Genomic DNA, 25,545 nt, shown 5'->3' with positions numbered 1-25,545 from the left:
CTTTAAAGTTTTAAAGTAACTCAAATCTGAATTAATATGAGCACTATGTTTCGCCTTCAAATGCGCCTCAAGACGACCTCGTTTCATTGATACGTTGGTCAAGCATTGCTGGCATAAAAGACAAAAAGGAATCCGCTCATCGTGAACAGCGGGTATGAACCCAAATTTTAAATATTCCTCCAAATATTGACGAGTTTTTTTCTTGCTTGCACCACTCATTTTACTATGAGCTATAAGAAATAAAAATAAGATCAATTAAAAACTAATATTAAAATATGTGTTAAAATATATTCAATGTGACAGAGTAAACGTATACTAAAAATTCATATTTATTTAAATGTATATAACACATTTACTACACTACCACCGCAAATCAAAAGGTATCTATATTTTTTCCACTTGACAAAATTTTCTGGAAAGTTATGCTTCTAAAATTAAAATTGTTGTGCATGCACTATTATAGCCCCAATAATATTTATAAAATATTATTGCTTTCTAGCCCCGATGCAAGAAGTACTTAATAAAGAGTTTATAATATTGATAAAAATAAAATCAAATACTTACCAATTATATCTATACAATATATATATGTATATTTATTAAATCAACGAGCTTTTACAACAGTTTTGACTGACACTTATTTCAAATTAACACCAACTGAATGATGTGAAACACTACAGAAGTTGTGATGGGCCAGTTAGGTGAGAATAACTGCGTTGTTTAGTGAGTTTTTAAAACGTCCGGGTCCCCCCCCCCCTCCCCCGGCAGACAGCACGCTCCGCGGTGAACCCAGGACGAAGTTTACTTGACCACGCCAATCACCCAGTTGATATTTTGGTCTCGTCAAACGAAATTATACTTAATAATTATTTACTGCAATTATTTAAGAATTGCATTTTTTGTTAAATTTGGCACCAATATCTAGCATTGCATTTAAATGGCCCGGGGCGAAAGAGTTAAAGTCGTGTCGAGTCCATTTTCAAATTGCCCCCCTTAACTATCGAATTGCCCCCCTGTGGGGCGTGGGCCCCACGTTGGGAAACACCATCTTAGAGGAAAAAGCAGTGAGCTTGTTATCTATGGCCCTTTTTTTTTTTTTTTTAACTCATTTTACAGTGGAGAGACGGGGAATGAGCTGGAAGCATCAACTCCCATATGTGCCTTGACCAGGCAAGCCCAGGGTTTCAGGCCAGCGACCTCAGCATTTCCAAGTCGACGCTTTGCCCAATGCGCCACCACAGGTTTATGGCCTTTTTCATGTGAAGGAACACTACTTCTATGTCATCTGTACCCAGTTTGTTGCTTTTTGTTTGTTTTTATCATGAAGAGATACCGAATTTTGTCAAATGCTCTCTTTGCTTCTGTTTGGAGTTTAGCGTAGTCTACTAACTGGTATGACAGGAGGTAGGAGGTCGCCTGCTGTGCCCCGGATGGCAGCTCTAGCATCACCACGCCCGCCACCCGTTGCTTTCAAAGTCGCCCGGGCAGCTCGCTCCTCCAATCAAAAAGCCCTGAGGAGAGCCAACGGCAAAGCTACTATCTCACTACTTTCTTTCGTCCCGCCCTCCTCCACTTCCTATTGGTGGTTTTCAAACCCTTGGTAGCCAATGAGAGCAGGCCAAGAAAGTACTCAACAGCAGTTGCACCTTTGAGGAGTAACTGTCGCGTACGACAGTCCTCTGTAGCCATTATGGTGCGGTCTGGGCTCACCGCAGCTGTAGGTGAGTGCGCCGGCGCAGGGAAGCGCGGCGGGCTGTTGCCGCGGAGGATGCCTCCGCCTCGCCTGCCTTGGTGTCCGCATCAGGCGTCTGGGGCCCCACTGAGACACGCAGGGAGTCCTCGGACCCCGCAGGCACTTTTCCAGCAGGTCCTGAAGCAGCTCCGCAGAAGTGTCCCGCGGGGGGTGCACGTCCAGGAGGAGCCAGGCGGCCGCCACCCCGGTCCGGCGTGGCCCCGCCGGCCCAACCTGCACAGCGGCCCTGGCCTCCGCCCGTAGGTGCGCCAGGTTTGGGACGGTGTCGGTGGTGGCACCTGTTGACGTGACGCGTCCTGGGCGCTTCATTTAACGGCCCGACCCGTGACATTGGGCACCTCTGTCCCCTTGGGGTGGCTCAGCTGCGACAGATTTGGTAAAGTGCTAGACGTCCCAGGACTGGCGTCCCCGCCAGCCTTTCGGTCCACTGGCGCGCTCCGGTTCCCCTCAGTCTCTCTCTCTCTCTCTCTCTCTCTCTCTCTCTCTCTCTCTCTCTCTCTCGCCATTACCGAATTGTAGCCTTTTCCAGCTACTTACTCCCCTCATTCCCTGCCTCTGAACTCCCATAATTCTTTCTTTAACCCTCTGATGGCACCTAGATTTTTGCCTTGCGTTGTAATTGTTGTGTTTATCTCCACTACTACACTGAAACTTGAAAGCAGAAATAATGACTTTCATCTCCTCGCCTTGCTTAGAAAATCACCATATAGATAGGTATTTTGTCCGTATTCCCAAAAGAAACCATGTAAGGTTTAGTAGGCAAAAATCATCCCGATTGGGAAAAATATAAGACCAGACCTGGTTCTCCAGCTCAGGTGGGCCGATAACAGAATTTCTTCATGCAAAGCATATATTGTAGCCCAGAACAGTGGCGTGAGCAAGGCGCTGGGGTCGGATAAACTTGGTTTCAGATCCTGGCTTTGCCACATATTAGCTGAGTAACTTGGACCATTTCATATACACTCTAATTTTCCGGCTGTAGAAAACCTTATAGAATTGGTGTGCGGATTAAAGTAAATAAAGAGTGAAGAGCTTAAGTAGGGACTGGCATATAAATTTAGTTAATGTTGATATTAACTTGGAGGCATGATTCAAAGCTGAAGTCATTGCTTTAAAATGTCATCCTTTAAAATATGAATGAACTGATTAAATCCTGAGCTGAAGTTCTGTTGTGTGCTTGCCTGTTTTGCAGAAGAGCGGCAGAGAAAGCTCCAGGAGTACCTGGCAGCCAAGGGGAAACTGAAGTGCCAAAACAGCAAGTGAGTTTGTCTCCTGCAGTCATATGACTCTTGTCCTGGTTGCTCATAGCAATGTAAAGCCCTTTCAAGCATAGCCCTTATGCTTGTGCCCTACTCTGACTACATTGGCATTCTATGGTAACTGAAAAAGGGCATTACAGTTCCAGCATGACAACACCTCTGGGCAGTAGCATATAGTGCAATAATATGCAAAGATTTAAGCATATTATTGTGACAGTCTGCAAAGGAAGGAGGGGAGGATCAACAGTATTACCTACCATGCTAGAAGCTTTTCCTGTCCCTGCTTTTTCTCCTGGGAAAGTAATTCTTGCAAAGGCAATATTTGGTCAATGGGTTGAATGACCATGGTTCAGTCCTCTGTAGCAGCACATGAACATCCTTTCGCCTCATGTGCTCTTTGGTCATACTTTTAGCACAGCAATGTTCAAACTTTTTCATCTCATGGCACACCTAAACTAATTACTAAAATTCTTGACCTGTGGTGGTGCAGTGGATAGAGTGTCAACCTGGAAATGCTGAGGTTGCCGGTTCAAAACCCTGGGCTTGCCTGGTCAAGGCACATATTGGAATAAAATTCTGCAGCACGCCAAAAATATATATTTTTTGTCAATCTGACAAAAAAAAGGTATAATTTTGATTCGTACACACCAGATAGCTATAGTTGTGTTGGCTATTGTCATTTTTTAATTTGACAGTCTAAGGCAAGGAGTCATTGCCCCTGACTAAACAGTCAGATATTGCATGTTTAAAAATTCTCATGGCACACCCATCGAAAATCACTATCTTAGCACTTACTCTTTTTTTTTTTTTTTTTTTTTTTTTGCATTTTTTGAAGCTGGAAACGGGGAGGCAGTCAGACAGACTCCCAGATGCGCCCGACCGGGATCCACCCGGCTCGCCCACCAGGGGGCGATTCTCTGCCCATCTGGGGCGTTGTTCTGTTGTGACCAGAGCCACTCTAGCGCCTGAGGCGGAGGCCATGGAGCCATCCTCTGCGCCCGGGCCACTTTGCTCCAATGGAGCCTTGGCTGCGGGAGGAGAAGAGAGAGTCAGAGAGGAAGGAGAGGGGGAGGGGTGGAGAAGCAGATGGGCGCTTCTCCTGTGTGCCCTGGCCGGAAATTGAACCCAGGACTTCCGCACGCCAGGCCAACACTCTACCACTGAGCCAACCGGCCAGGGCCAGCACTTACTCTTAAGGGAGACATGATATTACTGATTCATTTTTGGTTGTTTTTTGTTTGTTTGCCCTTTGTACTTTTATTTTTATCTTTTAATTGAGTTCATTGGGGTGACATAGGTTAATAAAATTATATATAGGTTTGACTGATTCACTTTTATCTTTTGTCAACATCTTGCCGTCTTAGTTATGTTATTTATCCTTCCTCTGAGCATTAATAAATTTTCTGCCCACTTGGGTTGCTAAACATCTTTTTACAAAATGAATTTTTACAAAGTTAGCTTTCACCCTTTAGTTTCTTTTTACTTTGGGTTTTTATTCAACTCTTATTTCCTCAATTAAGTAAACCTAATATGTTTATTCAACTAATATTTATTTAATACCTGGATAATGTATCTCTCTTGGCTCTGAAGACATGATGCTCAACAAGACAGAGCAGTCTGGCCTCCCAGGGCCTACATTCAAGATGTGAGAAACAAGCATCAAGTCATGATCAAAGTCTCTATTAGCCTGGCACTTGCTTTCGATCCATGGAGATTGTGCCCTTCTAAATTCTCCTCTCCTGTCCTGTCCTTTTTTGCATTTTCTGTCTCACTAGCTAGATTTTATATGTGCCCATTTTTTTAAATTATATCACTTTTCCCCTGAAAATTTATTATTTGAAGATACTCAAAACAAGTTTTTTTAAACTTGTTTGGTATTTTATCTCTAATTCCTGGCACATTGTGGTATTCCAGGAATGATGTTGGAATGAATAAGACTGTGCAAATATAAAGAGAAATACATTTTTCATTAATATTGTTTATGTTTATGCATAGAACATCTCCAAAGGGATTACAGATCAGTGAGTAAGAGCAGTTGTGGTCTCCGAAAAATGGAATAACAGGACTAAGGAGGGGAGAATAAGGAGATGTCATTGAACATAATTTTGAATTATTTTACCATGTACAGAAATGTTAATGATTTAAAATTCTGTTTTTACTCACAATACTTCCCAAGCTTTGTTAATCCTTCTTTACTAAGAATCTTATTTTGTCTTTTATAGGCCTTATCTAAAAGCCAAGAATAATTGCTCAAATCCTCTGCCTTCTAAATCTGTAAGTAGAAATTAGTCTTTTTTAAAAGATCCATTTTTGGGGGGTGACTAGTAAAAAGAAATAATAAAAATGTTAGCAATCTAAAGAAAATGTTTTGCACAAATACATCTCATAAATATAAGAACAGTTTATAAGGGCCAGAATTGTTTTTTGAAAAATGCAGTATATTAGCCTGACCGGTGGTAGTGGTGTCAACCTGGAATACTGACTGAGGTCCCAGGTTCGAAATCTCCAGGTCACTAGCTTGAGCACGGGATCATCGACATGATCCTATGGTCACTGGGTTGAACCCAAGGTCACTGGCTTGGCAAGAGTCCCCCTCCCCCCATCAAGGCATGTATGAGAGGCAATCAATGAACAACTAAATAGTACCACAACTACGAGTTGATACTTTTCATCTCTCTCCCTTCCTGTCTCTCTCCCTCCATCTCTCTCTCTTTTGCAGGGGGGGAAAAAAAGTGCAGCATATTATAATTCAGTTTTTTTAACCAAAAAAAAAAAATTCTTTAAGTGAACTTTGGTTTCTTCATAGCTAATCTTTATTGAACACCTACCATGTGTCTACTTTTCTCACTTGTATTAACTCATTGAGTCCTTACAGCTTTGTGAGGTAGGTACTGTTAGTAGCCCCATTTTGTAGATGAGGGAACTGAGTCACAAGATAAATAAATATTATATGACAGAGTTCAGAGCCATGGTCTGAACCACTTTGGGATGCTGCTTAATGAGAATATACTACCCATTCAGCTAGACTGTGGATAGAATGGAAAAGGATTACAACATACTTAAGATTTAATGCAGTGGTTCTCAAACTTTTTGAAGTCGGGGAGCATTTAAAATCCTACAGATAATTGTAGGCATACTATATACAAATTTCTGAGAAATATGTTATAATAATTAAGTCAAATATTGAAGAAAAAAATATAAAGTCCAAGCATGCTTTTATGGTAATTAAACAAAATAAATATGACAAAATTAAATTTATTCTGACATTAAAAAACATTTTTATGTTACAGTTTTTGAGTTATGCTTTTTAGAATTTATAAAAAAGAGGGGTTAAAAAATTTAAAAACGACAAAAAAGTTATCTTTTTATATATATAGATACATTCTTAGTAAGATTTAGTAAATTCAGCAGGTCCCGGCACAAATGTGTTAAGTTTTTTCATTCTTGTGTTTATAAGAAACATGAGCCTGATGTGTCCTAGCAATTTCTTCAATTTTTGGGCATATATTTAAAAGGCAAATTCTCATTTCCTCATCAATACATTGAAGAATCCCTCTCTTTTTACTCTTAATTGTGTTGAGTGCAGAAAACCCCCCCTACATATCATCTTAACTTTACACCAAAGGATAGAAGAAACTTGCCTCCAGTCTTTCTGGGGAACATGGGGGGTAGTATAAACAATCCAGCACCACAGCTTAACAGCCTTTGCAACCTAATCAGGCAAGTGAGGTGGAAGGTTGGGCAGACTGTCAGCTTATAGCCAATTCCCCATACCTGTGTCCCCCAAAAATCTAAACTCCAAAAACCCTGTTGGTTTTTTGGTCCCCAACAGGCACATGTTTCTCTAGAATACCATAGGGTGCACCTGGAAATCTTCTAGGACGCACCAGTGTGCCCTGGCGCACACTTTGAGAACCACTGGTTTAATGGAATATTTATTCAGCCATAAAAAGTAATAAAATGCATGTGTGGATATAATGGGTCTATGGGAACTCTCTACTTTTCACTCAGTTTGGATTTGAACTTAAAACAGCTTTTAAAAAGTTTATTAATTTAAAAAATAAAGAAATTAAGTATTGATATAAAGTATTGATATATGCTACAACATGGGTGAATCTCGAAAACATAATGCTAAATGAAAGAAAACAGGCACAAAAGGTTACATACTATATGATTCCATTTATATGAAATGTCCAGAATAGGCAAGTCTGTAGAACCAAAGTAGATTAGTGGTTGCCAGGGTACAAGGGGAAAGGGCAATAGAGAGTGACTTCTAAGAAGTATGGATTCTTTCTGAGGTGATGAAAGTGTTCTGGAATTAGTGGCAATGATTGTACAACCTTGTGAATATATATACTATTTGTACACTTTGAATTTTTATGGGATGCAAATTATATCTCTCAATTTTTTTAATGTCATAAAAAAACAACAACTAAGGAATAGCATACTTTGATACCATCCTCCATGCCTCAAGCAATAAGTGATAATGGAGAGATCAGAGGTAGATATGAACACTGAGTCTCAAGAAGTAATCCAGCTCTAGTCATGTGGTGTAGTCTCTGCCCCACCCCAGGAACACCACACATGCCCATACAGTGCCAGAGTGGGCATCACCTTGCCCTTAATACTAAGTGGCTATGTTACAGACTTCCTTTACATACTCACAAAGTTTACATAGTAACTCTTGACAAGTTCTGTATAACCTAGTGCTTACCTTTCTTATACAAAATTAAATATCATGATTGAAACATTACTTGTTAGGAACATAGAATCTAAAGTTAAAACCCATCCTGGGTTCAAAAATATCACTAACTTCTGTGATATTGGACACTTACAGAAAGCTGTTCTGAAGTGTCTCAGGCCTCCCAACATCTACCAAAGGACTACGAAGAACTTGGGTGATACCCTAACATAAGTATACTGTGTGTATATCTTTCCAGGGTCCCTCAAAGAGACACTTCACTGGGACATAGTGGGCATTCAGCAAGTACTTGCTTGGTAGAGGCAGATTTTTTATTTACTTACTTACTTACTTACTTACTTATTTCCCCCCACCTCCAAGTGAGAAGCAGGAGAGGGGGAGAGGCAGACAGACAACTCCTACATGTGCCTGACCGGGATCCACCCAGCATGCCCACCAGGGGGCAATGCTCAGCCCTCTGGGGTGTTGCACCACTGCAATCAGAGCCACTCTAGCACCTGAGGTGGAGGCCATGGAGCCATCCTCAGAGCCCAGGCCAACTTTGCTCCCATAGAGCCTTGGCTGCAGGAGGGGAAGAGAGATAGAGAGAGAAAGGAGAGGGGGAGGGGTGGAAAAGCACATGGGCACTTCTCCTGTCTGCCCTGACCGGGAATTGAACCCAGGACTTCCACACGCCGGGCCTTTGCTCTACCACTGAGCCAACCAGCCAGGGCCTGGCAGATTTGTTTTTAAACAGTAAGTTTTGTATGTTCACTGCCTCTCTGCTTAATTCTATCAAGCTAAAAGATTCTGGTGTATTTCCAGTAGGAACTCATTATAAAAATCCTCTATTCGTGAGCCTTTATTTTCTCGTGTTTCAACTTCCTTAAGGGAAATTCTAAATAAAATATTTTTCATTTTAAAGATAGCTATTCTTATGAATTTACTTTTTGATATTTTTCTTTGTCTTTTTAGACTATTAGACCCCAAAAGAATGTTACCAAGCATGTTGCTTTGCCTGTCAGAGCTGCAAGACCCATCAGCAATAAACTTCATCCCAGACCTGCCAGTATCATGGGGTCCCAGAAGCCAAAGTTGGAGCCACCAAAACCTCTGGGCAAAAGGCTGACTTTAGGATGTGTTTCTTCTAACCCAAACTGTAAGCCTTCCAGCAGTCACCAGCAACAGCACAAAGCTGAATCATCCGCTGGAGAGCCGTCCAGGAAAACTGTGGGTTCACTTAGTACACAAGAACGGAAAGCTGCAAAGCAGCAGGTGACAGGTCAAGAGCATGCTGCACATATAGACTCTGTGGACAATGTCGATGGTGATAGTGAGTCCTTACACAACTTTCTAAAAGAGATGAACAAAGAGAACTCACCCCAAACCTTACTGGGCTCTAAGAAGGTGCCATATCCTCAATTATGGACCAAAAGTAAACCAAAGAATTGCTGTTACAATCAAACCAAGAGCAGTTTGGCCCCTAAACAAGCCTTGGGTAAAAATCCATTGAAACATGTTATTCTGAAAGACAGAGCTAATAAACAAATTGTTGGAGAAACACAAACCAGGATCCCACCAGTAAAGTCACAGCAACTCCTGAAACTAGGAGCTAAATCCCCAAAGACAATCCCCTCTCACTTTGTTGAGACCCTGAATAGGACTCAAGCATCAAAGAAACAAGAGGTCAAGGACATGAAGTGTATAAACATTAATAGGAATAAATATGAAAGACCAGGTGGAGCTAAGTTACAGTCACATGCTGTTACTGCACGAGCAGAACATACCAGACCCAAGACATGTCCCAGCCTACCTCAGAGTGAACCTAACCATAGGCATCAAAACATTAAGGAAGACCAGAAACCCACTCACCCTTGCTCTAGACCTCGGACATCATGTGTGCAGCAGAAATCCAAGCATGTGAGCCAAAGACCTCACCTGGCAGTTGGCAGCTTTATGTCAGTCACTTCCATGACCCCAAGCATAAGTATAGCCAAGGGGAATAAACAGAGAAGCAGCTGTCAACAGAAAGCATGGACCCTGGACTCTAAGTTGAAAGGGTCTCTTCTCCAGAACAATTTCCTAGATAAGACAGCTTCCAAAACTCAAGCTGGTGGCATAGCTATAAATGGAAGAGGAGTCCCAAATGGGTCCCAGACTAACCCAGATGTTAAGAAGATCACAGCAGAGGATCGAAGGTATGTTGCTTTCATTCCAAAGTTGAAATTTAAGATAATTAGGCAAGTTGCCCATCAGGAGCAGTTGGCCAGAAAATAGGTCTGGAATAAATATGAAAGACCAGGTGGAGCTAAGTTACAGTCACATGCTGTTACTGCACGAGCAGAACATACCAGACCCAAGACATGTCCTAGTCTACCTTACTGAACACATGTTCAGTAACATCCAGTAAAATTCACCTTTTTAAGAGGTGACTGTTTCTGTCTGCCTTACTAACTTTCCAAAACTTTGCCTGCTTAGACTTATGGAAGTTTCTCATTCCTTTTTCCTCGATTACTTTTCTGGATGAAACCCTAACCCCTGGTCTACTTGACAAGGGACTAGCACCTTCCCACTTCCTCCAAGCCCTCTTCCCTTGCTGTTCCACCTGTGGGGACTTCTTTTGGGGAAGGTCATCCTCTTTGACTGAGCATGCAGCTTCAGGGGGGACGCACATGGAGTGGTGAGAGAGGAAGGGGACACCCACCTAGCCAGCCAGATCAGCAGAATCAACCCTGGCGATCAATGGGGTGATAGATGTTGCAGCCAGATCACCTTCACATCCTGTGGGGACTTCTTGAGTCATCTACATCTGCAACCCTGACTCCTCACTCAACCATTCTGCTTCAAGCACATAGAAAATTACAGAGAATAATTTATAATATGCACATGTATCACTTAACTCTATCAAGTCTCAATATTTGATATATTTGCTTTAAGTCTTCTTTTTTCAGGGTTAAAGCTAAAAATGACCCAGGAACTATTATTAACCAAACAGAGCTGCGATTGGCCCGCCATAAAAGCTGGAATGCCCACTAGTGGACGGGAGGGACCAGGTTGACCAGCACTGCAAAAGTGGGTGGTTTTTATAAAAAGGTTCGCCATCATGGCTCTAGATACTTGTGCACAGGGTAAATTTGTTATGGGTTAGAATGAAAGCAGGAAGGGCCCTGGCCGGTTGGCTCAGCAGTAGAGCACCGGCCCAGCTTGTGGAAGTCCCAGGTTCGATTCCTGGTCAGGGCACATAGGAGAAGTGCCCATCTGCTTCTCTACCCTTCCCCCTCTCCTTCCTCTCTATCTCTCTCTTCCCCTCCCACAGCCAAGGCTCCATTGGAGCAAGTTTGGTCCAGGCACTGAGGACGGCTCCATGGCCTCAGATGCTAGAATGGTTTTGGGCGCCACGGAGCAACAACCCAGATGGGCAGAGCATTGCCCCTCATGGGCATGCTGGTGGATCCCTGTGGGACGTATGCAGGAGTCTGTCTCTCTGTTTCCCCGACTCTAACTTCCAAAAAATACAAAAAAAAAAAAAAAAGAAAGAATGGATGGATGCAGGAAGGGATGAATGAGTTAGGAGAGAGCTGCAACATTTCAGGGAGAAAGTGGCAGTGTTATGGAGTAGGATGGTGCTGGTGGAGATGGGAGCAGTACTGTCCATACGATGGCATGTGAGATGTAGGAAAAGAAAGCACTGCTCAAAGACAGCTCCTACCAAAGAAACAAAAAAAATCCAATTATAAAATGGGCAAAGGACTTCAATAGACACTTCTACAAAGAGGACATACAGATGGTCAATATACATATGAAAAGATGCTCAATGTCCACTATCATTAGAGCATTGCAATTAAAACCACAAAGAGATATTACCTCACACCTGTCAGAATGGCTGTCATCAATAAATCAACAAGTGTGGGCAAGGATATGGAGAAAAGGGAATCTTTATGCACTGTTGGTGGGGATGCAGATTGGTGCAGCCTCTGTAGAAAACAATATGGCATTTCCTCAAAAAATTAAAAATGGATCTGCCTTATGACCAGTGTTTTCTCTCCTGGGAATATATCTGAAGAAATGCAAAACACTAATTTGAAAGAATGTGGGCACCCCTATGTTCATTGCAGTGCTGTTTACAATAGCCAGGATTTGGAAGCAGCCAAATGAATAGATGAGTAGATTAAAAAGCATATTTGTTGGCCTGACCTGTGGTGGCGCAGTGGATAAAGCATCGACCTGGAAATGCTGAGGTCGCTGGTTCGAAACCCTGGGCTTGCCTGGTCAAGGCACATATGGGAGTTGATGCTTCCAACTCCTCCTCCCTCCTGTCTCTCTCTCCTCTCTCTCTCTGTCTCTCTCTCTCCTCTCTCTCTCTGTCTTTCTCTCCTCTCTAAAATGAATAAATAAAAAAACAGAGAACAAAATGATGGTTACCAGAGGGTAGAGGGTTTGGCAGACTGGGAAAAAGGTGAAGGGATTGAAAAGTACAGATTGATAGTTACAAAATAGTCATGAGGATAGAAGGAACAGTGTAAGAAATACAGTCAATAATATTATAATGACTATGTACAATGCCAGTTGGGGGAACACCTTGTAAAGTATATGATTGTCTAAACACTGTGCTGTATACCTGAAATTAATACAAAGTAATTTTGAATGAGAAAAAAAAGATAACTTCTAGTTTTAGGCCCTCACAACTAGGAAGATGGGGACTCTATTACTAATGCAGGGACAGACCTAGAGATGAAAATTAAGAGCATTGTTTTGGACAATATTAAATTTGAAATGCCTGTCAGACATCAAATAAAAGATATCAACTAGCCTGTGAGTTTTACAGTTTGGGACAGCAGGGAGAGATCTGGGCTGAAATGTACATTTGTGAGTTATAAACTAGTGGTAATTCAAAGAAGTTAGCAAATCTACATCCACACTCGGGCCCACATGTCTTGGTGCCTCCCTCAGCAGCAGTCTATTGGCTGCTCAGAAGTAGGAGTGGAGCCTGTGAACAGTGGGGGAGAGCCAGGATTAGGACTTGACACCATCTTTTTAAAAGAGCACTGAAATTATTAGTCTTGTTTAGAGTAAAGGGGATCATGTGTGGTCAGGAGCAGGCTAAGAAACTGGGTAAAGTGGGTCAGTGGCAGATAAAAAGATTGTCATAAGAGAAATGGAGTGCTTAGTGATCTCAGAAGTGAAAGGCAAGTGTCAGAGGTAGCATACAGGTAAAATGAAAGTTTTCAGAGAAAAATAATGAATAATGTTAAAATCAAGGGATTTGAAGACCGAGATGCTAGCCACTTCGAATCCTAGTAATGCCTCTGCCTTCTGAAGGGGGTAAGGGGGCAACCACTGCTGCCTTTACCCATTTGTAAATTGTTTTTAATTCCTGTCACCTGACTTTGTCTATCGTTGAAGGTGTCCAGTAATAGTTCTTAATCTGTGCATATCATATACTTGGAAGCCTGACTATGTACCCAAAACCCTAAAACCATTCTTCCACATCAATTGTATCACAGGAAACAGCTGGAAGAATGGCAGAAATCCAAGGGGAAAATGTATAAGCGACCTCCAATGGAACTTAAAACAAAAAGAAAAATAATAGAGGAAATGAATATTTCATTCTGGAAAAGCATGGAAAAAGAAGAGGAAGAAAGGAAAGCACAGCTTGAACTGTCCGATAAAATTGACAGCACTCTGACTAAGTGTCTGCAGGTCATCGAAGGGGTGAGTGAGGGGGGTAACCTCCAAAGTTGTGACCCAGAGACATTTTTCTTAAATATAGTATAGGGGAAATAACCTGTCTAAACAGAAATTTAGTTACTCATTGTGAGGGATAGTTTTGTGTGTATCTTTTCAATTTTGTTCATGGTCCTTTGTCTATTTAGGGTTTTTATTTCTTGGGCCAATCAAACTTGCTAAAGAGCTCTCTATTAATCTTTTTAAAAGGCCATTGGTTTTTATTATTTTTTCTCTTATATTAAGTCTGCATCTAGTTTTATGTTTATTCTTTTCTAGTTATTTTCATTGAAAGCTTAGATATTTATATTAGTCTTATCTTCTTAAAAATACATTTTAATTCTATAAATGTGTCTCTAAATTTAGCTTTGGCCATCATGTCCTTTCAGATTTGATAGGTCATGTTCCTTACCAGTCAAGTCAGAAAAACAGAAACCACATCAGGTATTGTAATAGAAAGAATGTGGTATTAGGTTTCACAGTATCTTACATGAGTTCCATAGAAGCATCCACAAGAGGAGAATCTGTGTGAGAGTAATTTATTAGGAAGAGGCTCCCAAGAAGACAGAGGAGTGGGATGTAGAGCCAATAAAGGAAGGAGGCCAAGCAGGATGTGTATCCATCAAGGTCCACAGACGGTAACTGTGGCACAGATCCACAAGAAGCTCTGAGGACAATGTGAGTCATGCATTTCAGAGTTGGTCCTGATCAAGGACACAGCACTGATTAATGGCTTCCCAGAGACAAAAAGTCCCCAGCACTTGTGACTCTGGCACATAAAAAGAGATGAAGGTGCTGGCTGTTGAACATGACAATACTTTGTGAGTATGTGTGCACAAAAATGGTGACAGGATCATCAGAGGCACATGGGTGCTGCTCCATGGGTCCAGGAAAACAGGAGATATTGGGAGTATCAGACCTAAAAGCTAGGAGAGACAAACCGTGGTGGGAATAGGACTCCAGTTCTAAAAAGGAATACTGCCCATCAAAAGCTAGTGCCACACAGTTGGAGGCTGCCCTGCAGGGCTGGGCTGAGACCTTGAGAAAAGGGTGCTTCCTCACTGGTGTGAGTAGGGTCTCTGATTGCCAGGAAAATGGGGGAGGTAGAACCAGTTGCCAAGGTGAAGGACCATTGCTGGGAGATAAGGACAAAGAGGAAGACGAGGTCCCCTCTCCCCTCCAGCTTTGTAGTCTCCCTCCCCACCCCATACTGGCAGAGCCCAGTGGGGAGCTGTCCTCAGCAGATGGTGGTTCACAAAATTCTAGCCCCTGAGACACAAAGTAGAGGAGGAACAGAGGGTTGGAGCTAAGAGACTATCATAGCCTAGTAACCAACATATGTTCTCTTTGTTGCTCATTTCTAAAAAGTTTGAGGTTTCCATTTTTAGCACTTTTTTAAACCCGAAGTTATCTTTGAAAAGTATCTTTTAACTTTCAGATGTGTCATTTCTTTCCTGGCTATTTTAGCTTCTAATATTTTGCATGGAATTTGTTGACATTTTCTTTCTGGTCTTAATGTCTGATCTGTCTTGGTAAGTGTTCCAAAAGTGTTTGAAAAGAATATTTATTCTCTGTTTTGTTTTATTAAGATTTTATTTATTGATTTTACAGAGAGAAGAGAGGGGTAGGGACTTAGAAGTATCAACTAACTCATAGTTGCTTCACTTTAGTTGTTTATTGATAGCTGTCGTATGTGCCTTGACCAGACAAGCCTAGAATTTGGAACCAGCAACCTTAGTGTAGCCGGTCGATGCTTTATTCATTGCGGTACCAAAGGCCAGGCTGTATTCTCTGTTAAATGGAAAATTCTATTAGAATAAACTTCAAAATTTAAATAACACCATTATTTGTGTTTGTTAGTTCATCTGCTGCTTTCCAAAAGAAATATACCAAAGTCTCTCACTGACACTGTGACTGATGATTTCTCTTTGTATTCCTGTCAAACTTTTACTTCCTAAATTTTTGATTAAATTTATTGGTAACTTTATACCACGATATCTGTGTACACCATTGTGTGCTCGCCACCCAAAGTCCAATCTCCTTCCATCACCTTGTTTTCAGTTCTCTTGTTAGGAACTTAAAGACTCATGACTTACTTTGCTTCCTCTTCTATCATATGTTAGTCTTGCTACACATGCTTTTTTGTTTTTATTAAATTTTGTAGAGAAAATATTTTTCCATCCTTGTTAATTTCTAGAAGTATATCTCATAGGAATACATACAATTGAATTTTTTAACCAAATATGAAATTCTCTGCTTTTAAGAAACAACTTAGCCCATTTTCATTTATTATAATTACTCATATGCTTACACTTACACCTGCCGTTTTATTTTGTAATTCAGTTTATATGAATTCTTTTTGATTTTCCCTCATTTCTTTGTTTGATCCAATTTACTTTATAAAGTGTATAAATTAAAATCACAACAAAAGAAAGTGGTAGATTTAAGTTCAAACATGCTGTGCATGGTATGAGATTTTTCATGAAGTTACTTTTGTTTCTTTTTTTTTTAATTTTTTTTAAATTTTTTTTATTCATTTTAGAAAGGAGAGAGAGAGGGAGAGAGAGAGAGAGAGAGAGAGAGAGAGAGACAGGGGGGAGGAGCTGGAAGCATCAACTCCCATATGTGCCTTGACCAGGCAAGCCCAGGGTTTCGAACCAGCGACCTCAGCATTTCCAGGTCAACGCTTTATCCACTGCGCCACCACAGGTCAGGCGAAGTTACTTTTGTTTCAAGTCTTCCACTTGAGTTCTGAAGTTTATTCATTAGTCACCTCATGGTTTTTTAATGGTGCACTTTCTGAGTCCTTATGTTTATAAAAATGTCATTATTTTGCCCACATGCTGAAATCTTGGTTTGGTTGGAGGAAATTTCAAAATTCAAATTGTTTTCCCTGGAAATTTTGAGTTTTGTTTCTTGCATCTGAAGTTGTTGATTTATTAAAGTTCATGTCAGTTTTATTCTTGTTCATCTGTAGATAATTTTTTTCTCCCTCTCTAGAAGCAGTTAGAATTTTTTCTTTTTTTTTCTTTTTTTTTTTTTTTATGAGACAGGAAGGGAGAGAGATGAGAAGCATCAAGTTGTAGTTGCGGCACCTTGGTTGTTCATTGATTGCTTCTCATACATGCCTTGACAGGGGGCGAGGGGGCTAAACCCAAGCCAGCGACCTTGGGCTTCAAGCCAGCGACCATTGAGTCATGTCTATGATCCTGCACTGAAGCCTGTGACCCTGGAATTTCGAATCCCGGTCCTCAGCATCCAAAATCAACCCTCTATCCACTGGACCACGACCTGGTCAGGCTAGGATTTTCCTATAACCTTGGTTTTCTAAGTATGGTTTTCTAAGCATGGACCTTTCAGTCTGAACACTGGTATCCTTGGTTAGTTCTTGGAAATTTTCTTCTGTAACTGCTTTGAGTGTCTGTTCAACTTTGTTCTCTCTGTTTTTCCTTAAGCAATATTGAATTTCTGCATAATAGACGAATCTTTCCAAACTCTTTCCTTTTCTTGTACACTTTCCACTTCTTTGTTTGTGGCTCTAGGTTCTGGGTAAATCCCACAGCTGGATTTCCAGCTCCCATTTATTCTTCAGCAATATCCAAGCCACCATTCTGTCCTGTGTGTATTCTCCTCCATGCAGCCCATCTGGTTTCATATCCACGTTTTCTTATCACCCTGAAGAGACTGACTGCAGCACTCTTAAACTTACTCCTCTTTGCTCCCTTGGCCATTTGCTGCTATGTTTATTCTTCTGGTTGGTGAGTTTATGCCTCCTCATGTAGTGTTGGTGATTCTTGACTGTGAGCTGATCTTTGTGTCCACTTCCGCCTCGGAAAGAGGAGGAGCTGCCGCTCAGCTAAGTACACCGGTACCTGGCCCATGTGCCTCCTGGTCCATTTCCCTGCCCACTCTGGCTATAAGCCAGAGGACACCTTAAACCAGTGAGGCTACTTTAAAATTCCTTTTTGTGGGATTTAACCCTCTTTTATATAGACATGCACAGATCCCCAACACACACCCCTGTGACTCTCTCACACCTGTGCCATCCTTCATGCTTCTGTTAGAGTTGCATGGAGTCTGGTCACTATTCAGTGTTCACATTGTTGTGAATGCTGACTACTCTGGGGTTTGTTTGGTTTTGTTTTGGTGTTGCGCCACATAAAAATGGAAGACATATTCCTTCCTTCAGCTATGATAGACATTTTTCTCTCTCTCATGTAACTCTTCAAATTTAATAATCAGTGTCAAAACTCATTGAAATGTACTATTTAAATTGGGTATATTTTATTGTTTGTAAACTGTTTCTCAGTAAAATTAAAAGTAATTATTGAACAGACTGATTTCTACATACCTGCTATGCTAATAACAGGAGACATAACAGTGAGACAGTAATAATTTCCAACAGGTATTTCTCTTTCCAGGGTGTGCTTTCTAATGAAGCATTTACTATATTGTCCAGTATTCCTGAGGCTGAAAAATTTGCTAAATTCTGGATCTGCAAAGCAAAGTTCTTGGCAAGTAAAGGCACCTTTGATGTTATCGGACTATATGAAGAGGCAGTTAGAAATGGAGCAACAGTGAGTATATATCTTGGGTGGGTGTTTCTTGAAAATTCTCTCTCGTTTGAGTTCTGTTGTTTGCAGTACAGCAGTTATATAATGTAATGTAACTTCTAATTCATTTCACAAACTTATACACAGAATGTGAAGGTACAGTATGTCCCTTATGAACATTTTAATTAAAATATTTATACCCAAGAAGTGGTATAAATGTCACATGTAAACTAATAGAATCACTTTCTTGTCAAGTGAATGTGTCTTACTTAACATTTACTGTATAACTATGCACTTATGGAAAGTAATAGCATAGCTAGTTATAACATAACATCAATATCAATACTTATAAGGTCATACCTCACCATAAAGAACTTAAAAATACATTAAACCCAACACATCAAAATCCATAAATCAATAATTCAGAGCCATTGCATGTAATTCCTTTTAATTCTAAAACCTAGTAAAACTATTATTGCTAAATAATTTTTAACAAAAAAATCAAATAGTTTTATGCTCTTTCACTTGTAGGTTGCTTTCTGTGTCATCATGTATTTCTAATACATATATGTTTCATGATTGTTCAGAATCAGAGTTGTAAATGCACATAGTTTAAACAAATAGTTTGAGAAGGTTCTTTCAGTAAGGCCTCTGCTCTCCTCACCTCCCACTTCCCACTTCCCACTTCCCAGAACAAACTGATTATTATATTTTCAGTTTCAGATAACATAAATGCTATTTCCTGATTTTTCAGTTTTAGACATGCTTTGTGGACTCCCAGCTATGCAAATTTGGATTTAACCTCTTTTACACATACCTGCACAAATCCTTAAGCGTGTGTGCGCGCGCGCGCACACACACACACACACACACACACCCCTCTATGACCCTGGCACACCTGTGTCATCCTAATGCTTCCATTAGAGTCATGGAAAGTCTTGTCACTGTTCCTTGTTCACACTGTAAAGAATGTGTAAGAAATATATGAGTATGTGGAGCCATGTAGGATATACTGTGATTGCTTTGCCTTTCAAGCACAACTTTCTACTTTTCCTGAAATTAATTGTGTAGTTTTCTGAGTATTTAATATATAATAATTCCCTGTCCAGGACCTGCTTTTGATTTGTTATTTTTTAATCAGAGTTTTAAGAGGGATAAGAAATAAATATTTCCAATCCATCATCTTTAACTAGAAGCCTATAAAAATGTAAAAGACACTTGATGAATGTTTTATATAATTCATTCTTTTTGCAGTGTATTCTGTACATTTCTTTCCATTTCTTTAAGCTAAAGCATTTTAGGTTTTATTAAAATGTGTGGATACACCCTGGCTGGTTGGCTCAGTTGATAAGAGTGTCTGCCCAGCATACAGACGTCTCGGGTTCAATCCCCAGGCAGGGCACACATGAGAAGCGACCATCTGCTTCTCTCCCCTCCCTCTCCCTGTTCTCTCTCTCTCACAACCAGTGGCTCAATTGGTTCTAGCTTCAGCCCTGAGCACTGAGGATAGCTCCATTGATTCGAGCATCAGCCCCAGACAGGGGTTGCCAGGTGGATCTCATTCAGGGCTCATGTAGGAGTCTCATTCTATCTCTCCTCCTCCCACTTAAAAAGTAAAAAAAGAAAGAAAGAAAAAGGGTGTGTGGATAGCTTTATTTTTATGCCCTGTTGTCAGTTTATACCAATTATTTATTTGATACAGAGTCCAGGTCAGAAACTCAGCTTCCAGATACATTGTTCCTGAGAAAATGTGCTATTCATTTGAGATGCTCTGCCTTAAGGCATGGCTTGCCTACCTTAGAAGGATCTCTCAGCTATTATTTTTATTTATTTATTTTTTTTAGTGAGATAGAAAGAGGGAGGGAAAGACAGGAAGGGAAGGAGGGAGATGAGAAGCATCAACTCATAGTTGAGGCACCTTAGTTGTTCATTGCTTGCTTCTCATGCGTGCTTTGACTGGAGGACTCCAGCTGAGTCAGTAATTTCTTGCTCAAGCCAGTGACCTTTGGGCTCAAGCCAGCAACCATGGGGTCATGTCTGCGATCCCACACTCAAGCCAGTGACACCATGCTCAAAATGGTGTACCCACACTCAAGCCGGCAACCTCAGGTTTTCAAACATGGGTCCTCAGCATCCCAGGCCAAAGCTCTATCCACTGAGCCACTGCCTGGTCAGACTCTCTCAGCTAATTTTTTTTTTCTTTTTTTAAAATTTTTTATACTTATCTGAAGCTGGAAACGGGGAGAGACAGCCAGACAGACTCCCGCATGCGCCCAACCGGGATCCACCCGGCACGCCCACCAGGGGCGATGCTCTGCCCACCAGGGGACGATGCTCTGCCCCTCCGGGGCATTGCTCTGTTGCGACCAGAGCCACTCTAGCGCCTGGGGCAGAGGCCAAGGAGCCATCCCCAGCACCCGGGCCATCTTTGCTCCAATGGAGCCTGGGCTGCGGGAGGGGAAAAGAGAGACAGAGAGGAAGGAGAGGGGGAGGGGTGGAGAAGAAGATGGGCGCTTCTCCTGTGTGCCCTGGCCGGGAATCGAACCCAGGACTTCTGCATGCCAGGCCAACACTCTACCACTGAGCCAACCGGCCAGGGCCTCAGCTAATTTTTATAGAAAATTACTTTTTTGTTATTTTTTTAAGTTTGACCTCTTGATGATTTTGTGTTTTTGTAGTGAGGCATATGACTTTTATGATGAAAACCAAAATTAAGTAAGACAACTCTAAAAATATATGCCACATTTTCTGTATGACTATCTTTATATCTTTGGGCCAGAATATTTATATGGGAACACATTCTCAATGGGATCATATAAGTCAATAGAGTTAATTTGTTTTAGAACAATTTCATTATAGACAACTTTCCATCAATCCACCTCTTTGTTAATGCCAAACATAAAAGCATTTAACCGACATTTTCTTTGTTTCTTCATTTTTCCATGGAGCCATAAGTCTGAAACTTTTTAAATGTTATTTACATTTAGACAAGAGATTAAAAAAAGAAAACCTTTTTATAATAAAAAGAAATTCATTTAATATTACACAGAGTTCCTTAGATTATTTTTTTCATGAATGTTTTTAATACTGTTTATGTCTTTTTTTCCTTCCTTCTAGCCAATACAAGAGTTGCGGGAAGTTGTTCTTAATATTTTGCAAAACTCAAACAGAACCAGAGACGGTACTACTATTTTGTACTTAAATTCATTCCTTTAGCCTTACAAGTAAAAGTCATTAAGGGTCACCTAGGAAAAAAGAAAAGAAGTCCTCTGAAATGCCTCTCAGCTCTTGGTTTCCATGGTCTGGCCCTCTCAGCCAGTTTTATGGGCTGACTGATTTTTGTCGGTGCAAGTAAATGTACTGCTCAGCACTGTGCAGCCTGGACAAGAGCGTCCTCTTCCCGAGGCCTGGGTTAGAGAAGACAAGTGGCTCTTTTGAGGCAGAAGGGAGAAAAAGCCTTGGCCTACATCATATATTTATTCATAATACACCCACCAACACTTTTACATCCAAATTCACTTTATCTCGTTTAAAATAACCGTGGCAGGACTCTGCATGTAGTTAAGCATTCCTGTCATTGGTCAGACCTCTAGAAGGCTCTTCTCTGAGAAATACTGTACAGTGAGTGGCATGTTATAGTAACTTACATTGTTTGTCATATGAACAGAAAAGAAACAAGCTACCTTTAGAACATAAAATGGACTATTTTTATGAATTTAGAAGGTGACAAATCTTCCTTTAAGAGTAGATTTAACTTTGGGGAACAATCAAGTTGTGAAATTACAGCTACTAACACATTATTTTTGGGAATAAAGTAACAGAACAGATATGATGAGTGGCACTCTTCCTGGGAATGATGCTAAAATTCAGGGGCTTATTTCTATATATGGCAATAGTCTTCAGTAGGTTGAAGAGAGTCAGGAATCCATGTCTTATTCCTTGTTCACCCCTTCTGACCTGTCTTGGGCCTCAGCCTCTAGTCACCATATCTGCCTGTCTCAGCCTAATTTCCTTCCTTTCATTTTGGTGTTGCGGTTGGGCTATCATGCAAATTGGGTTAACACAGGATGTTTTTCACCCACTGCCAAGGCCATAGCCATATGGTCATCCTGGATAAGGAGGCGATTGGGTCAAATGAGTTAACCCTCATGAGTCAAGAAAATTGACCCAGGGTGTGGTATAAGAGTCAAAGGCTAGCTAAGAGAACTCCCTGGAGAGTGAATAAGAGCGTGGCTGTGTGCAGAGTGACCCATCCTCAAGGGGCAAGGAGGCCAGAAGCTGGCAGGGTGGGGCAGGGTGGTGTGCTGGTCAGAAGCAGCCTGCTGTAGTCAGGCCCTGCTGTGGAACTTAGCAGCAAACGGGGTAAGTCCCACTTCAGGGCAATTTCCCCCTTTTAGTATCTAGGGTCCAGGAGAAAATCATTGTATATGTAACAAGGATTTCATTGACTTGATTTTTGGTTAAGTACTAAATGCTAAATCTTGTTTTCCTTGACCTTGCATACACAGGAATTGCCTCTGAGTTTTTGGTTGCTGAAACTAATATAACATCCATAGAAGAGCTGTCCAGGGACATGGAATCTGGAAAAAAGTCTTACCTTTCTCCAAAAAAGAGAGAACAGGTTCCAGTAACATCCCAAATAATTAAGGCAGAACAGGATATACACCCTGGTATCAAATTACAGGTCGCCCCCATCCCCAGGTAAGCACCCCCCTAAAGCAGCTTTGTACTCACAGGTCCAATTCTAGTTCTCCACAGATCCGAGTACCGGCAAGTTTTTGATACCTTCTGCCTCATAGGACCAAGTGGTCTGATCCATTCTTGACATTGAATGCAGGAGCCGAGGGCTGGGCAGGGTTGGAACAGACAGAGACCTCTGCCTTTGCTGTGCACACTCACTCCCCATCTCCCACAGCCCACATGAGAACTAGCCTGTGATGAGGGCAGTGCTGGTGGACTCACGAGGGTGTAGAGTGGATTTCTCCTTGCTCTTGACCCTCACTGGTCCTGCACTTGCAAACCCCACCTTCCTTTCCTGCCAACCCAGCACAGATTGGGGAAGGGCACAGAGAGCCAACAGAGGCAACCTCTGTAGCTGTGCAGATGAGAGGCAGAGAGCAGCCCCAAAAGAATAAGGAGGGTGGTACTGGTTATAGACTGCTCAGAATAACAGTTGGCTTTTTAACAAGTATAAGTTTAAGGCAGAATCCATAGTAATGTAAGGAACATGTCAGGGCAGCAGAGTCATTTTCTAAAACATTAATGTAACGTCAATCTCTGTTCATAATCTTGAAAGACTTCCAAGCAGGAGCCCCAGGACTACCACCTGTACTTTAGTTCCCTAGAAAGCACAGAGCACCTCCTCTAGTCTTAAGCTCCTCACAGACATGCCATGTCCCACACAGTCCACTCACAAGTGTGCAGCAGATGGGGCTCTGGCCCTGCTTAGGCCAGCACAGTAGTGGCCGTGTGGCATGCAGACCAGACACACTGTGTGGGAATGTCTGCACTTCCCCAGGCCACCTCTTACTGGAACACTTAAATTTACAAGGAAGATGTCCAGTTTGTTTCAGTTTCAATATGTGGTTTAGTTCACTGCCTAAAAATGTTTTTGTTTTATTTTTGTTTGTTTGTTTTGTTTTTTTAATAATTTACTGTTAAAACTAGAAAGAATCTTAGATTTCATCTAATCCTATTGGGGGTTAGGCCAAATTTCCTCTAAACCGACCCACTCTTTTGAACAAACTGCCAAGTAGTTGAATTTAAATAAAAACCACACTTTACTCTTCATGAGTAACTCGCTCTTCCTTCCTGGGCCAAGAGCAGGTAGGCACCACCCGTTTGCTCTGACAGTCAGATAAAGGCCATCTTAGGACGAGAGCTGTTCTAGACATTACTCCTGTATCAGCCTACATTGAAATATCTATTTTGTTTTATTATTAGAATAAGAAAAAATAAAAGAGTAAGTAGAATTTCAAAAGAAGTGATAAAGCTTTGACTACATTTCTTGTTGCCTCTCAGAATATGTGGAATGTCAGAGGTGCAGGACATGAAGTTGATCACTCCCGTCCGGCGGTCTGCGAGGATCGAGCGAGCGGTATCCCGCTACCCAGAAATGCTGCAGGACCATGATTTAGTGGTGGCTTCTCTTAATGAGCTGTTAGAAGTAGAAGAAACAGAGTGTTTTATATTCCGTAAAAATGAGGCTTTGCCTGTAACATTAGGGTTTCAAATCCTTGAATCATAATTTCTTAATACTTTCTATTAAAAAGGTATTTTAGAGATAAGAAATGCCCTTGTCCAGCTGACCTGGAAAAAACTGTCATGTACACAGACTCGGGACTTGTAAAGTAGCTTGCAGGGCTTGCTGTCAAATTGTATATGCACAGGAAGGACTTTAGCTTATTTATTTAAGACTGTAGTTGGCCGGTTTTAACGCATACAGAAATTTCACTCTGCTGAATGTGAATTTAAAGCACAGGCATGGTGAGGGTGTTGCAAGGTCAGTGCCACAGTCTCATAACCCTCCCCTCCTACATCTACCCCTCCCATCACAGACTGAGCTTAGATCACATGGGACATGGCCAGCCATCTGTCAAATCCCCTTGTTTTACAGAGGAGTTTATACTTGCTATGCCTTTGCTCAGAGATCAGCAATAATTTACATGTGACTTTTGCCTCCAGTCACCATGTCCTTGAGATGGGTAATTCAGTCCTTTCTGTGCCAGGTCTCCTAGTGAAACAATCCTGAATTAAGATGGTTATCTAGCTTATATCCAAATCTAATTTTTGCATTTGTTATTGAGAAATGCTTTCAACAATAGGGAACAGGGAGAGGAGTGGGGAGGGGACACTTGGTCTGCACTCAAGTTCTTTGCTCTGCCAGGATCCCTGGGACCTGAGAAGGGCGAGCCCCAGAGCCTCGGCAGGTTGCCTTTCCTTACCTTCTTGGGAAGATATAGTCAGAATCACTTATGTAAATATAATGTGTAGTACCCTAATCAACATACTTTGAATTTTTGCTTCCTTAATATTTAAGTATTTAACCAAAAAAGAACATTAAATTCTGTTTATTCCTGCTTCTTCATTTATCTTATTTTAAAAAAACAAAAAAACAAAACAAAACAGTGATGCTGGCTTGGCCTAGAGCAGGGGTCTCAAACTTGCGGCCCACCGAACAATTTTGTGCGGCCCGTGGGCCGCGAGTTTGAGACCCCTGGCCTAGAGAATTAAACGCCAGGATGCTTCCCCAGAGTCCTCATGGGACATCAGTTACCCTGGAGAACTCACTTTGGGCAGGGTCTGACCATCAGCCTCACTAGGAACCAGACTTTCTCATTGTGAGAGAAGCAGATCCATCTCTAGATCAGGTTTATACTAACAAGGTTCATGAAACTGAGCTATATGATCATAATGTAAATACTATAGATTAACTTTCAATAAGAAGTAGATTATCACCACAGCCAAAATCCAGGAATCTGCATAGCCAGCCCTTTCCTCCCCTTAGACAGACTCACTTTACCTGTGATGCCACCAAGTATCCAGGTGGTTGCTTAGAGATCACAAAATCTGAAA

General features: G+C 41.4%; 1 protein-coding gene across 2 annotated transcripts; it reads left to right on the top strand.

Annotated features, from left to right (window-relative positions):
* The first annotated feature begins 1,628 nt into the window (after positions 1-1,628).
* Positions 1,629-25,044, top strand: CKAP2L (cytoskeleton associated protein 2 like). Of its 2 annotated transcripts, XM_066267685.1 has the most exons (9): positions 1,629-1,721; positions 2,946-3,012; positions 5,235-5,286; positions 8,669-9,891; positions 13,198-13,405; positions 17,839-17,994; positions 21,088-21,151; positions 22,479-22,671; positions 23,992-25,044. In XM_066267685.1, the coding sequence occupies exons 1-9, from the start codon at positions 1,691-1,693 to the stop codon at positions 24,215-24,217; spliced, it is 2,220 nt and encodes a 739-aa protein (XP_066123782.1). In that variant the 5' UTR covers positions 1,629-1,690; the 3' UTR covers positions 24,218-25,044. The 2 variants fall into 2 exon arrangements, with proteins under 2 accessions (XP_066123782.1, XP_066123783.1); XM_066267686.1 differs by lacking the exon at positions 23,992-25,044 and having other exon boundaries at positions 17,839-18,011; positions 22,479-22,654.
* The last annotated feature ends 501 nt before the right edge of the window (positions 25,045-25,545 follow it).

This window comes from Saccopteryx bilineata, chromosome 3, assembly GCF_036850765.1.
Source record: "Saccopteryx bilineata isolate mSacBil1 chromosome 3, mSacBil1_pri_phased_curated, whole genome shotgun sequence".
NCBI lineage: Eukaryota > Metazoa > Chordata > Mammalia > Chiroptera > Emballonuridae > Saccopteryx > Saccopteryx bilineata.
This window is presented reverse-complemented; position numbering and strand designations above follow the sequence as displayed.